General features: G+C 40.9%; 1 protein-coding gene across 1 annotated transcript in view; it reads left to right on the top strand.

Moving 5' to 3' along the window:
* The first annotated feature begins 491 nt into the window (after positions 1-491).
* MAK16 (MAK16 homolog) overlaps positions 492-15,387 on the top strand; it is a 23,006-nt gene continuing 8,110 nt past the window's right edge. The window contains exons 1-4 of the mRNA XM_078379748.1: positions 492-4,003; positions 7,147-7,196; positions 9,509-9,618; positions 11,233-11,297. Coding sequence (XP_078235874.1) covers positions 3,989-4,003; positions 7,147-7,196; positions 9,509-9,618; positions 11,233-11,297 — 240 coding nt within the window. The 5' untranslated portion in view covers positions 492-3,988. The remainder of the gene's footprint in view (positions 4,004-7,146; positions 7,197-9,508; positions 9,619-11,232; positions 11,298-15,387) is intronic.

Raw genomic sequence — 15,387 nt, 5'->3', positions numbered from 1 at the left:
AGCCTTTGTTTCTAAATAGAGGTGCCATGTCTGAGAGCTGAGTACCTCAGCATATTTCTTGAGTGCTGAGAATTGGGAATGAGACATAGATTTAGTTGCACATATTGTCTGATCCAGGGCTAACTGAGTTTATTCTTGTATGGCCTACGCACACGCATCTAAAACAGTCACAGAAACATTACATTTTCCTGATGTACATTTCCAAAGCAAAGAAGATGTGCAACTTGAGTTGTATTTCAAGATGAGTTTTAACAACTAAATGTCACATGTCTGAGGTTCTTGTTGTACCTTAAATACAAAGAAGTTTAATTTGACATGAATATTCATAGAACGCAGCTCATTTTTCAGATGCATCTGCCAAATTGGGCTGCAGTCCAGGAAAGTTAATACCAAAGGATACATGATCATCTTCAAGATGCTACATCACTCTTTGTTGTTTTTGCTACAGCAGATTAAGAGTGCAACTACATGCTCAAATACTGCAGAATTTGCTCTGCTTATAGAACAGGTGAATTTGAAGGGCTTTTTTTTTACTGACAGCATGACACAATGGTTGATTTGGATTGGTTCAGCACTTTTTGCACCCAAAGTGGCCTTTTTCTCTGCTGCTGGGGGGCTTCTACTTTTTCAAGCTGGAACCATTTGAATGGACTTTTCTCCATCTTGTAAAGATGGGCTGTATACCTGTAGGTAGCGTTCCAGTGAAGTAGGCAATTGGGATGTGATGTTCAAATGGGGGGACATAGAAAAGCAAAACACCCCATGATTTTAATGTGGGGAATCAAATGTCAGTCCTGAATCCTGTCAGATCATGTGGAAAGGTCCTTTTGTTGTGAAGCAAAAGCTTAGTGCTGTTATTTAATTGAAAGTATCATTAAAATCACCTTCCCCTTCCCATCTATTACTCTTTCTCGTTATTTTCAAGCAAGGCATACAGAAATCACCTCATCTCTGTTCAAATATGGTTTTTAACTATTGGTATGACAAACTGTGACCAGAAATAAGGTAATTCTCGCATGTTTTACTTGAAAGTAAGGTAAAAGAGGAACAGCTGAGAAGGTGAAGGTGGTGATCCCTGTTATGGAATTATTCTGACATGTGAATTATAATGTGTTTCACAAAATTACTGTTCAAACCTTTGATGTTCTGTATTGTTGACTGTTAAGTATCTTCCCATGTTATTTTTTTATAGAAAGGTTTTTGAGAAATGTAGTATTTTGAAGATTTAAATGAGAAAACAGCTTCACTGTAAACCATAAAAGGATCAGTAAATGGAGTGTACTCCAGGAAAGCCAGTAAATATATTAATACTGAGGTGCTGCAACAGAGGAACACAGCTGCTTCTTTATAAACTAGTAAAAGAGACAATAGACTTAAATTTACCTGAGACAAAGTTGGGCAGAATTCAGATTTGCAGAATCTATGCCCCCCCCACCATATCTTCCTCCCATTTCCCAAATGCTTTTGTTCTAACATAGCATGCTAGCCACTATATCACACTGGTTGTCTCCATTTATTAAGGGCCACATCATTCATTCATTCATCCATCCATCCATTCCTTCCCTCAGGCTATTCTGCAGGGTGTGTGCCGGCAATTGGCAGGGCCAGGGCAGCCTCATGTCTTTTTTGTCATCCCTTCCTCTCTTTTTCTTTGCCTTCTCTCTACAATAGATAACTGGGAATGGGTCAGCAGCTCTTTGTGTCAGAAATCTGAACTGAATGTTTGCAGGGAGCTTTTGAGTTTAAGTCAATAAGACTGGATTTTGCAAACTGGAGGGGTGCTATCTAATCCACATCTGTGTCAGAAAGAACTGATTGGAAAATCATCACTGGCTGCTCCTCTCCATCACAGTCACCAAAGCAACTGCAATTTCCGTTGGGCACAGCTGAAGCAAAATGGAACAGGAAAGGCAGAAGGTAATTGTGACTCACACTGCCGGGTTTTCAAAGGGATGCAGAGATGGAGAGCAGCTTACAGATGGCAGATGAATCATCAGCCTGCTTCCTTTCACACCAATGAACAGATTTTGTTTGTTCATTTAATTAAAGCAGCAGATTGAATCATGCTCAAGATGGCTTTAAAGTGACTGTCCATTATTTATCCCTTATTTCTCAAACATCTCTCAAAGACTGGCATTCAAGGTGGCTAACAATAATGATATAACCAAATAAAACAAGTACAAATGGAATATAAAACAGATTTAAAACACACTTAAAAACACGTAAGCACAAGCAAAAGGAGTACATCTCTGGTTAAAAGCCCTTTAAAATCCACCTTAACTTCCCAAAGCCACCAAATAACATATTTTCTGCCTAGTGGAAAGATAAAAGGGAATGGGTCATCTTAAGGTGAGACTCCCGGGGCTCCCTCGCTGGCTACCTTTAAGAAGCAATTAAAAACTTGGATGTTTCGGCAGGCCTTCCCATCACATAACTCATGATCTCTTTCTTTTTGTTTTGTGTTTTCTCATCATAATGTAGTGTTTTATGGTTTAGAATTGTTATTTACATGTTTACTGTATTATTTTTTAAGATTGTTAGCCGCCTAGAGTGGTACAAATAAAATAAATAATAACAATAACAATAACAAAACAATAACAATAACAAAAGCAGCAGCAGCAGCAGCAGCAGCAACAACAACAACAACAACAACAACAACAACAACAATAATAATAATAATAATGTGGAGTTACATTAATGGAATACCACAGAATATGCCAGGGCAATCTTTAAAGCAATTTAAAATCGCATGGTTGTCATGTGGTTTTGTATTGCCATTTGTGTTCCCTTTGGGTTACTCCTGATGTGTGCAGTAAAGAGTGCAGTATACACAAGACTGTAATTTCAAGTAGCTTAACTAAAGAATTTTTTCTTTCTCCTACAAATACTGTATTATTAAGACTATAAGTGCCAGATAATGAGAAAGGGGCGACTCTCGGGAACTTGTAGCTACAGTATTCTTCTCTGTGGATCACTGTGCATCTACTGCATAGCAAATAAGCAATTTTACCAGAAATTCAAAACTCTGTGACAAGCCCTATGCCAGGAAATCCTTTTGGTCAGCATAAAACCGTTTTCTTAATTGTTCAATGTTCTTAGCAAAGAAATAAAGCTGGTCATAACAGAATTAACAGAAATTAATTGCAAATCGATCCTGTTAACCACATGTTAGCAAAGCAATCACAGATAAATTACTTTGAAGTAAGGGAGAGAGTGCAATAAAGAAGGTCATCCATCTCAGAGTCCAGGTCATGTCAGAAAGCAATTCCCATCATCCTCTGTAGCAGGCATGCTGGGAAAGCTTGATGGGTTGCAGTTCCTCAAAACGGATACAGCCACAAGCTGAACCAGCATTTAAAAAGCGAATATTAAACACAGTGGCACGTCTCACTGACCGCTTGGTCATGCAAGATTTTTTTCTTTTATTTATTTATTTGATTTATATCCCGCCCATCTGGTCTGGTCGACCAGATTTTAAGGGAGGCGGGAGTACGTAGTTTCAAACGCCTTTTACAGAAGCGGAGATGACTAGGCAGTGCCCCGCGCTCAATCTCAAGTAGAAACATCATGTTCCATTAGTTTGTAAGAAGATGTGTTCCATTTCTAAATGGTTAAATATAAAAACAAACATATACTACGAAACTGGGTGCGAATCCTAAGCGATGCCTTTGGTAACATCTTTTTCAGGTGAGGTAGAGAAACGCGCTGGATCCACCTAAAGCTGTGCCCAAAGCTTGGGTTTCTCCGCTGACTTTTATAGTTTTCACTACTCTACGTTGGGAGCGGAGCATGCTGGGAAGTATTCCACTGGACTAAACGCGGAAGGAAAGGACCGCACATCTCTCTATTTTTTTAAAACGTCTATATAATCGGGCATGCGCAGCCGATTGAACCGGAAGTCTCGCGAGTTTTGCTCCCTTCCGCTGCGTCCACGCTTCGCGGCTGTCGGTTCCAAGGAATTAAGCCGGAGCGGGGTCGTGGTTGTAGGATGCATTCAGACGACGTGAGTTGTGTGGTGGGCAGAGGGAGTTGCCGTGTGTGTTTGCGCGTGTCAGTCGGATTCTGTGACGGCGGGAGGGGTTCAGTGCAGCACACCTCCTGCCAAGGGGGACGATTTCGCTTTCTTCCACGTGGAAATCGGGTGATGATGATGGTTTGTAGTGTGTTGATGCGGGTCGCGCCCGCCCTTCGTTGGGGCTAAAACGGACTGCCGTGGCCGATCCACAAGGCCAACTTCTCTCTTCAGAAGGGATTGGATGACGTTCAACTACAGCTGGGTTCAGAGGCTGACGCCAGGAAGAGATTTCTCCATTTAAAATTTGTAATCTTGATTTTTATCCAGTCCGAGGTGCTCGTATTTTGGGCACCCCTTGGGAAAGGCAACAGCGCTAGGAAAAGTCGAAGGCAGTAAGAAAGGAGGAAGACCAAATACCAGATGGAGTGAATCCATAAAGGAAGCCACAGCCTTGACTTTACAGGAGGGCTGCTCAGAACAGGACGTTTTGGAGGCTACTTATTCATAGGGTTGCCATAAGTCTTCTTTATTATTATTAAATGTAAATTTTTATTTAAAATAGAACACTACAAATAGACAAAATAAGAGACAACAGCCTGTCAATCACTACGAAACAACAGCAGATAAAAAGAATAGACAAAGAAGAAAAAGTACCCTACTAAGATAAACCCTCCCCCCCCCCCCCGGGTTGTCATAAGTCTTGATGGCACGTAACCAACATCAGTGAAGAGTGAGGATAAGTAATTTAGCATGGGGGGCACATTTTGACAGAAAAGGAGAAACACTGTCAGCTTGAAAGTAATATTTTATAATATGAAGTGTCAGGTTACACTTACCATTTCAAAATTTAGAGAGCTGAGCAGATCCAAAGAAAGCCCATATATATCAGTAATTTGTAGGAATTCCTGATTCCACTGTGAGACGCCTTTGTTGTTGAAATTTAACATGTCTCTGATCCTATCCTCATTTTCAATTTCTGCCACTGTTTAAAGGCAGAGATACATGGCTTGGTCACATGAAGGCCAGCTTCCAACTGAAGAACAAAGAATTTAGTTGTACCTTGAGGAGATGCAGGATAGTTCATATGTTTTTATTCTAGGGTATTTTCAAATTCCTTCTCTTGATGGGCTCCCCTATTGGAGTTTTGTAATGGATCTGAGGTATAGCTTAGCTCCCATCCTCAGTACAGTGGTGCCTCGCTTTAACGACGAATCTGCATAGTGATGTGGATTTTGCGATCGTTTTTACGATCGCATTGCAATGTTTTCTATGGCCGAAAATCGCATTGCGATGATCGGTAAGTGTTTCGCTTACCGATCTTCACATTGTGATTTTTTTTCAACAGCTGATCGGTGGTTCCAAAATGGCTGCCGGGTGCCCAAAATGGCTGCCGCAAGTGTTTTCGCGCCGTGCCCTCGCTTACCGAGGGTGCAAAAATGGCGGCGCTATGGAGGAACTTTGCTGAAAGGTGAGTTTGGGAGCCATAGGAACGCATTAAACCAAGTTTAATGCATTCTTATGGCTTTTTCCGTCCCGTTTAGCGATGTTTCTGCATAGCGATGATTAATCCGGAATGGATTAATGTCGCTATGTGGGGCAGCACTGTATTTAGGCTAGTCTATCACCAATATCTCTCACAATAAAATTTCAGTGCCATGTTAGTGGTGACTTTAATTTCCAATATCTACTTGAAGAAAATCCTAGATATCTGAAAAACGTCACTTGTTCTGTAGTGTGTCCATTAAGTTGTGTAAGTTTTATTGGCAAAGACCACTATTTTATTCTTTTCATAAATAAATTTCAGGTCTTGTTGGTTAAATGTTTCCAGTAGTTTCCTTAGCTCTGGCTGTGTTTGTGATAATAAAACGACATATGCAAGTTATGTTCCTTTCCTGGTTATCAATATCATTATCACTTAAGTCAGATATTAAGGAGTTAATGTAAATATTAAATACAGTGGTGCCTCACTAGACAGTTACCCCGCATGACAGTTTTTTTCGCTAGACATAGACTTTTTGCGATCGCTCTAGCGATTCGCAAAACAATGATTCCTATGGGGGAATTTTGCTGGACAATGTTTGGTCCCTGCTTCGCAAACCAATTTTTGCTTAGACGATAATTTTGACAGCTTCCTCGGCACTCGCAAAACAGGTGTTTTCGAGACCTAAGCTTCGCAAGACAGCGATTTAAACAGCTTTGGCGGTTCGCAAAGCACCTTTCCTATGGCTGATCTTCGCTAGACAGCGACGATTCTTTCCCATTGGAACGCGTTAAACAGTTTACAATGCATTCCAATGGGGAAATGCTTTTCACTAGACAATGATTTTGCTAAACAGTGATTTCAATGGAACGGATTATCATCGTCTAGCGAGCCACCACTGTATTGTTGAGCTGATGAACATCTGTGATGGACACTTCATGTGACTGTGTTAAAAGAGGTAGCCGTGTTAGTCTGTGATAGCATAGCAGGCAAAACAAAAGAAAAATTGAAAATAAAGAAGACAAAAACATTGTGGCACCTTAAAGACTAACAGCTTTGTTTTAATGTGAACATTCATGGATACGTCGACTTCTTCACGTGATTGGTATAATCAGTGATGAGAGATACATTGTATTAGAATGAAGTGTGCACATCAGTAAGTATCATAACACAAAATACAAGAAAAGTATTAAAGATGTGTGAGAGGAGGCTTCTATCTGTCCCACCATTTGGGAGTAGTTCAGTATATGGAGATGTAGCAAGGGCTTCTGGGCTGTCGTGCTTCTGTTTTGGAATGTTTTTCTTTTGTGGAGACCTGATTGACATTTATGTTGGCCCGATTCCAGAACAGGGCCATTTAAAGTCAGTAATTTTATTGTGGTGGCAAATGTGGCCCCCCAAGAGAAGACTGGAGTTCCTATTAGCCATGCCCAGAACATTTGATGATGAGTGAGCTTATGGGAATTGCCATCCAACAATACCTGGAGAGCCATGGGTATCCATAGTTGTTGAGTTGTAGATTTTATTTATTTTGTTGAAATATTTTTGTACTGTTTTAATTTGTTTTTAATTATATCTCACCTTGAAATTTTTAGATGTAGGATGATGTAGAAATATTTAATAAGCAAACCAATACCCTCTTTTTTTCCAGATTGTTTGGGACACTCTTGGCAACAAACAGTTCTGCTCATTTAAAATCAAGTAAGTATTCCTGTTCTGTTTTCCCTTTTTTGCACCACTTTCAAGGTCTACAAAGTGCAACAGGTATGCTAATACTGGTTGCTATTATTAAAATCAGATTTCCACTTCAGTGGTTCATAAATTTGACTGAAGAAGCATAAGCAATAAGTGATAATTGGTGTCAGAGTCCAGCTCTAACATCAGTAAACGGGAGAGTACTCCGAAGAAAAACAAGGAGACTGCAGTCAGGGATTCAAAAACAAAGCATGCTTGGGCATGCCTATAGGAAAAGGAACATACAGTTGTGCCTCACATAGCGACGTTAGTCCGTGCAGCAAAAACTGCTGCAAAACGATTTCGTCGCTATGTGATTTTAAAAAGTGCATAGGAGTGCATTGAAACCCCTTCAATGCGTTCATATGGGCTAAAAACTCACCTTTAAGCAAAGATTCTCCATACGGCGATCATTTTCGCTGCCTGGTAAGCAAGGAATCCGTCCCTAAACACAGCAGGCGGCCATTTTTTTACCCGGTGGCCATTTTGGAACCACCGATCAGCTGTTGGAAAATCATCACTATGCGATGATTGGTAAGCGAAACAGCGAACCGATCATTGCAAAGCGATTTTTCCCCATAGGGAACATCGCAATGCGATCGCTTTTGCGATCGCAAAATGTTTATCACTATGCGGTTTCGTTGTTAAACGGGGCGCCTGTTAAGCGAGGCACCACTGTACTTGGCCATGCCCGGCACCTCCCTTTATTCAGTACTTAGGTTACACAAGAATCATTACAACCAATGATGCATTATGTTCTGCCTAGCAACAACTGACACATGCATAGATTAACTGTGTTAAAGAGCTAGGCATTCGGCTGATGCATTCTTCTGCCTACATGACCTCCTTGCTCAGCTGTAATGAAGTCAGCAAACTCCCACAAATTGGCTGTTGTGTAGTGTTTGATTGTATCTACCTGTCATAGCATAGCTGCTTTTTACCATCTTGAAACTACTAATACATGGACGTTTTTATCATGGCCTCAGTCGAGTCAGCTCCTCGTTAATTCTTTTTAAATGGATAGGAAGGTTTTAATTTAAGTTTGGGGAGTTCATTCAGAGAGTGTTGAACTGCTACTCCAGCACTGAGTAGGAGTGATGAGATTTGCAATGCAACATCATCTGGAGAACCATATATTCCCACCCTTATGTTAGAGCCAGGGTAGCATTGTAATCTTATATATTGTATGTCTGTGTTAAGAAGTAGGCACATTGGATTCCATGAATTCATTATATGGATAGGTGTGCAGCTTGTGTATATGGATTGGGTAGCAAGCTGCAGATTCATGACTGAGCTAGTGTAGACTTTGGTGTTGTATTATGCTTAGTAAAGATTTTAATGGAAGTTATTTGTGAAGTTTAAATTATCTGGGATTTTTTTTAGAATGGAATTAAAATCTCTGGATTTTAGAAGTGTTGTTCCTCATTTATCCGTAATGCTGTGGTTGCAAAACTGAGGATGAAGAGCTTATATTGAGACCTATCACAATTTTATAGGTTCAGGTCTGTTTGAGGAACAGTTTGGAATGGGAAAGATGAGGTTGCTCCTTCCTGTTGTCTGTTGTGTTGTTTTCTACAGTGAAGAACCTGCTGCCCTTCAGATGTAATTGGACTACAGCTCCCATTATCCCAGTGGAAGTGGCATAGTGGCTAGGGATGGTAGAACTTGTGAAATACATCTAGTGAGCCAAGATCCTCAGTCTTTCAGATAAATTGGGAGAGTTGATTTCCAGCACTTCAGTTTTTTCTATTCTTGATGGTAGATTGAAAACATGGAAATAATAACTGGGACATTTCTCTTGTATAAAAATATTACATTTGAGGAGTGACTTGAGACAAGTGATTTCTGTATAACATGGATATTATAGATTAAAAAGTAGGTGGATTTTTTAATTGCTAACTTTTGTCATGTCTCCTTTTATTACTATCTCTGGGATGTAACAACTACTGTACTGTACTGTCTTCCTTTAGCTCAGAGTTGCTTTTTTGTTTTCATGCTCCCTGCAAGATTCTAGGAGATATATTCCAGGTGCTTATAAGAACTATGGGGGCACAGAAGGAGTTCCAAACACCATATACTGTCCTGACTTCACTGACAGATTATGTTTTGAACATTTTAGTGAAAATTACCTTCAGTGTTCCTTTTGCACCACTCTGTGTTGCACCTTTTTAGCTCCTGATTAATTACTTTGGAAAAATTTTCCTAATAGCATATTGTCATTTGGTTGTATGTTTTAGATTAATGCTCTGTATTGAAATGAATGGCGCTTTTTTTTTCAGGACAAAAACCCAGAATTTTTGCAGAAATGAATTTAATATAACAGGTCTGTGCAATCGTTCCTCTTGTCCCTTGGCAAACAGCCAATATGCAACTATTAAAGAAGAGAAAGGTGAGCATCTTTGCATTTTCCTTCAGCATTGTGCCTTAAGCCTCATGCTTCCTTTCCTTAGTCTTTCTGCCTGGTGTTTCAAATCATGTGTGAAAAGATACAAAACGTGACTTAACTAGGTGACTCAGTCTATCAAGTGAAGGGTCAGCAAGTCCCATCACTGTTGGCCACGTGTGGTAGGGCTGATACATGTTGTAGTTCAACAGCACCCAAAGTTGCCAGGTTTTTTAAAGGGTATAATCCAAAGATCAATATTCCTAAAGCTGAGGAGGTCTGTAATCCAGTCAGTGTCTGAATGGGAGACAACAGGGCTGCCCCCTGTTTGTGCCCTTCAGGAAATTCTTCATAATTGAAAATACAGGATTGCAAAATTGAAAATACAGTAAGTACAAATAAATGCAGTCAGCTCTGATTGTGAGTGGGTCATTGGCCAGGGAGAATACAAGTAAATTGAAAATACAGGATTGCAAAATCTAAGGGAGCTATTCTAGCTTGATGGGAGGGCATATTTTACTTGGCATTTAACCAGTTAAAAGGATCAGGTAGCCAGTGATGGGGAAAGCATCAACTGAGAATCCTGAGAATCATGGTTGAACCATCAGACCTGGTAGTTTTTCCTTTCCAGATGAAGACACGAATACATGTGCTCTCTTCACAATTGTTTAAAAAAAGATAGAAGCAGCAGCAACCAGCCCATTGAGATCTTGGGAGTTAATGAGACTAGATTGCAAAATTTGAACTCATTGTTAGAACCCAAGATGGCTTGGGAGATTATTTTTATTTCATGGTCTTGTATGGCCTAAATCTCATCTCTTGCCTACCAACAAATTCACCAGGTATCCAGAAGAGAGTCAACCTTGGTTGTGCATAACCTACTCTCTCTTTCATTTGGTATTGCAACTTAGACTGCTTGCTTTTTGACCACGGTTGTCTTGAGTTCTTTGGCTATTAGCAAAGGAGGCTTTGTATCTGATCACTCATAAAGCAGATGGCAAAGGAAGTAGGGTAGGAGAATGAGCTGCATATGAGAAGTTTGTACTTCTGCCGTGAGCTCAGTAGGTGGTTCTGGCCATCTGTTTTGCTTCCACACTTTGGAGGTTGCCAGTTCATACACTCGGCACCACAGGTACTGCACATTCACTTCCTCTGTCTCCTGGGCTGGATCCCCCCACTCACCAGCTGGCACTCGCTCCTCTCCTCCTCCTCTTTGGATGTTTGACCAGTCTCCAGCAGGAGCAGGGGCTTCGTTGTCCCGCCTCCATGGCTGATCACCCTCTCAGATGAGGAGGCAGGACAGCAAACCCATGCTCCTGCTGGCGACTGGTCAAACAGCCAGAGAGGAGCATGCCCTGACTGTGAGTGGGTCATTGGCCAGGGAGGCAGAGGAAGGAAATGCACAGGATTGACCACTAATCCTTTTAACTGGACATGCCAAATAAAACCTGTCCTCCCTCCACAGGTGCTGTGTGCGCAAACCTCCAGACCTAGGGTCATGACCATCTCCATTGAGCACTAATCTTAACAGTCTTCCATAGTCTGCATCCTGCTTCTGATAACCAAGGTTGCGTCAGACCTGGTAGTGACTTAATACATGTTGTCTCTCTTCCTTTTAAGGACAGTGTTACCTTTACATGAAGACAGTTGAACGGGCTGCTTTCCCAAATAGGCTGTGGGAACGAGTAAGTCCTTCTTCCAAGTTGCTAGGGGTGTAGGTCATCCGATGGCATTAAGTAGGAGAGTAATTGTCTTTAAGCAAATGATATAAACATGATGCAGCTGTAATTACCTATTCTTGACAGATTTTCTACTTTTTTGCTATTTATTGGCAAGGGAATTCTAGTCTGAATTAGGATTAAGGTTTAGCTGTGCATCCTAAGAGAAATACAGGTGTTTACATTAGCATATTAATTGAGGTGTGTCTCCTCTTTTCAGTAACTATTACTGTTTAAAGATGATGGTGATAGAACATAAGTATGAACTAGTATAAACTAGCCTTGGCCCTGGTCAAGAAGCTACATCTCAAGCAAGAACAAGACACAGTCAATGTACGACTATTAAAATACACACCCTAATGAATTCAATGGGATTTGCTCCTAATCAAATGTATACATGATGATGATGATGATGATGATAATAATAATAATAATATAATTTATTGTCATTGTAAGTATATACACAGTATACCCATACAACGAAATTCACAGACACCCAGAGACCAGACACAAGCACACACATAACATTCCCCAAACACTCCCCACCCACTAAAAATTCCCCACTAAAAATACAAACATCTACACGTCAGGCCAAGTAACACAGTCCAACTAATTATTCACTACTGGTGGTCTTTAAGCTCATTATTAATTGCAGTTATAGCTCTAGGATAAAAACTATTTAGAAAACGTGTGGTCTGAGTCTTAATTGTTCTATATCTTCTGCCAGACAGTAACAGTTCAAAAAAGTTATAAGCAGGATGGGAAGAGTCTCTCAGGATGCTGTGTGACTTCCTCAGACAGCGGGATGTGAAGATGTCATCCAGGGTTGGTAGCTGGAGCCCGATGATATTCTGGGCAATTTTAATGGTTCTCTGTAGAGCTTTTTTGTCCGCTACAGAGCTACTCCCAAACCATGCCAGAATGCCATAGGTTAGGACACTCTCAATGGTGCTACGATAGTAGGACAGTAGTAAATGCTGTGATAAATTTAATTTCCCGAGCATTCTCAGGAAATATAGGCTCTTCTGTGCCTTCTTTATTAGCATGTTGGCATTTATAGTCCATGAGAGGTCCTCTGAGATGTAAGTACCCAGAAATTTAAAACTACCAACTCTCTCCACTTCCTCACCGTTTATGTACAGTGGTAAATGTACATTTCTCTTCCTCCTAAAATCAATTATGAGTTCTTCAGTTTTTTTTTGATGTTAAGTGTGAGATGATTTTCTTTACACCATAGTATCAATCTTTGTACTTCCTTTCTATAAGCAGACTCATTGTTCTTATTTATGAGTCCCACCACTGTCGTATCATCCGCAAATTTAATAATTGCATTGGTGTTATATAGTGGGGTTCAATCATGTGTGTACAGGGAATAGAGGAAGGGACTCAGCACGCAGCCCTGGGGAGCTCCTGTACTTAGTACCAGGGTAGAAGAATGGTGGGATCCCATCCTTACTGACTGTGGCCTATCTGTCAGAAAATCTTTTATCCACATGCAGATCTCCTGAGGTAATCCCAGGTTGATCATTTTTAAAAACAACCTATTTGGTAGAATGGTGTTAAAAGCAGAGCTATAATCCACAAACAACAGCCTCACATAAGTTCCCTGTTGTTCTAAGTGGCTCAATACAGTATGGAGTACGATGGACACAGCATCATCAGTAGATCTATTTCTCCTGTATGCAAATTGCCATGGATCCAAAGAAGGTGGAAGACTAGCCTTAATGTAATCCAGCACCAATCTCTCAAAACATTTCATAATAACAGATGTTAAAGCTACTGGTCTATAATCATTGGGAGATACCACAGCTGACTGCTTTGGGACTGGCACTATAATAGATGTCTTGAGGCAAGTGGGGACAGAACACTGCAACAAGGATAGATTGAAAATATCCGTAAAAACTCCAGCTAATTCTGCAGCACAGCCCCTAACAACTCGTCCCATGATTCCATCTGGTCCAGCTGCCTTTCGAATATTAATATTCTGGAAAGCGCGTCTCACATCTGAAATCTGCAGTACTAGTGGTTGTCTGTCGATGGTAGATTCTAGTGATGTATTATGGACAGTAGGTGCTGGAATAATGGTTGTTCCTGTTTCCACCTCAAAACAGCTGAAAAATTGATTTAACTGCTCAGCCAAAAAATCACTGCTGCTACACAGACTGTTTTTGTTACTCTGCCCTGTGATTTGTCGTAGGCCGTGCCATACTTGACGAGTGTCAGAACTCTCAAGGTGTTGCTCAATTCTCTGGCTGTACATAGCTTTGGCATCCCTAATGCCCCTCTTCAGTTTAGCTCTGCCCTCTCTATTCTGTAGTTCATCACCAGAATGAAAAGCAGCATTTCTGGCTTTTAATAAAAGGCGCACTTCTCTATTTAGCCAAGGCTTGTTGTTAGAAAACACTCGTACTTGTCTTGTGGTAGTAATAACATCGATGCAGCTTTTGATATGAAACAGTACTGTCGAGGCATAAGTATCAACATTGTCCTCCTCAAACAGTGTCCAATCAGTGCTCCTAAAGCAATCTTGAAGTTGCTCAGTTGCATCCACTGGCCACACTTGTATTTCTCTAATTGATGGTCTGATTCTTTTAACAAGGGGTCTGTACGATGGAATCAAAAACAGAGATATATGATCTGACTGTCCCAAGCTAGGCAATGGCTTCATCTTATATCCATGCATGATGTTACAATATACCTGATCCAAGGTATTTTCCCCTCTAGTGGGACAGTCCACATACTGATAAAAGTTAGGGAGGACGGTCTTTAAATTGGCTTGATTGAAATCACCTGCTACCACCAGCACTCCATCTGGGTAGGCCTGCTGCTGTTTGCTGATAGCAGTTAACAAACAACTCAAAGCTGTGGTTGTGTTAGCATCAGGAGGTATATATATTGCTGTTATTATAACAACATTAAACTCACGAGGCAGGTAAAAGGGACGGCATTTCACTGCCAAATACTCCAAATCAGGAGAACAGTGAATGTCCATTATTTTAACATCTGTGCTCCAATTATCGTTTGTGTAAACACAAACCCCTCCACCTCTGCTCTTCCCAGATTCAACAGATCTGTCTGCTCGATGTACTCTGCGTCCTTGTAGTTCAGTTACCTCCCCTGGGATGGAAGAGTCAAGCCATGTCTCTGTAAAGATCATAACGCAACAGTCTCGAATATTTTTCTGTAGGGAGATAGTAAGTTCCAACTCCTCAATCTTGTTGGGTAGAGATCTAACATTTGAGACAAAAAGACTTGGCAATGCAGGCTTGTGAGGATGTTTGCCTAACCTCACTCGTAGACCAGCCCTGCAACCTCTTTTCTGCTTGCGTTTTCTCCGTGTTCTTTTCTTCCTGACAGGGAGAGCAGGGGGAGTAACCCCCCGATATGCAGGCCGTCTTAAAAGCTCAGCTGGGATGTTGTAAGTTGAGACCCTTGATTCAAAGTTGCAACCTTCTCTGCCAATAGATAATAATTCTTGCCGACTGTAAGTTACTTGTGCCTGAGCACGTAGAGTCCATAATAAGGACCAATCTCTGGAATGCTTAGCCGCTGCAAATACTTGCGCCGCCATCTTGACCAACTGATCTTTTGTAACCTATTATTAGTATCCAGTGGCTTAAATTCTCTTGATTAGCCCAAGAAAATTTGTAATTTTCAGTCCATTTGCCACTGGCAAATAAAAAGTCCATGCTGAGATTCTCAGGGGTGCATGAACCAGGCAGTGGAGCTGCTTTGTTTGCTGGCTAAGAACAGACTGAAAATTATGACTGTTATGCTAAGCAACAGTATTTCAGCCAGTGAGTTTATTATACAGCCGTGCCCCTCTACGATGAATCCACTTAATGTTGAAGTTTTTGCGATCGCTTTTGCGATCACTTCACAATGTTTAGATGGAGTTTTTCACTTAGCGATGATTGGTTTCCTGCTTTGGGAACCGATTTTTCGCTTTACGATGATCAGCAAACAGCTGTCGTCTGATTTCAAAATGGACGCCCGCTGAAGAAAATGGCTCCCCGCTGTTTTCGGGACAGATTCCTCACATTACAGGCACACAAAA

This window comes from Pogona vitticeps, chromosome 8 (genome assembly GCF_051106095.1).
Source record: "Pogona vitticeps strain Pit_001003342236 chromosome 8, PviZW2.1, whole genome shotgun sequence".
In the NCBI taxonomy this organism is placed as follows: Eukaryota; Metazoa; Chordata; class Lepidosauria; order Squamata; family Agamidae; genus Pogona; species Pogona vitticeps.
The sequence above is the reverse complement of the archived record's forward strand: the minus strand, read 5'-3'. Positions and strand labels throughout refer to the sequence as shown.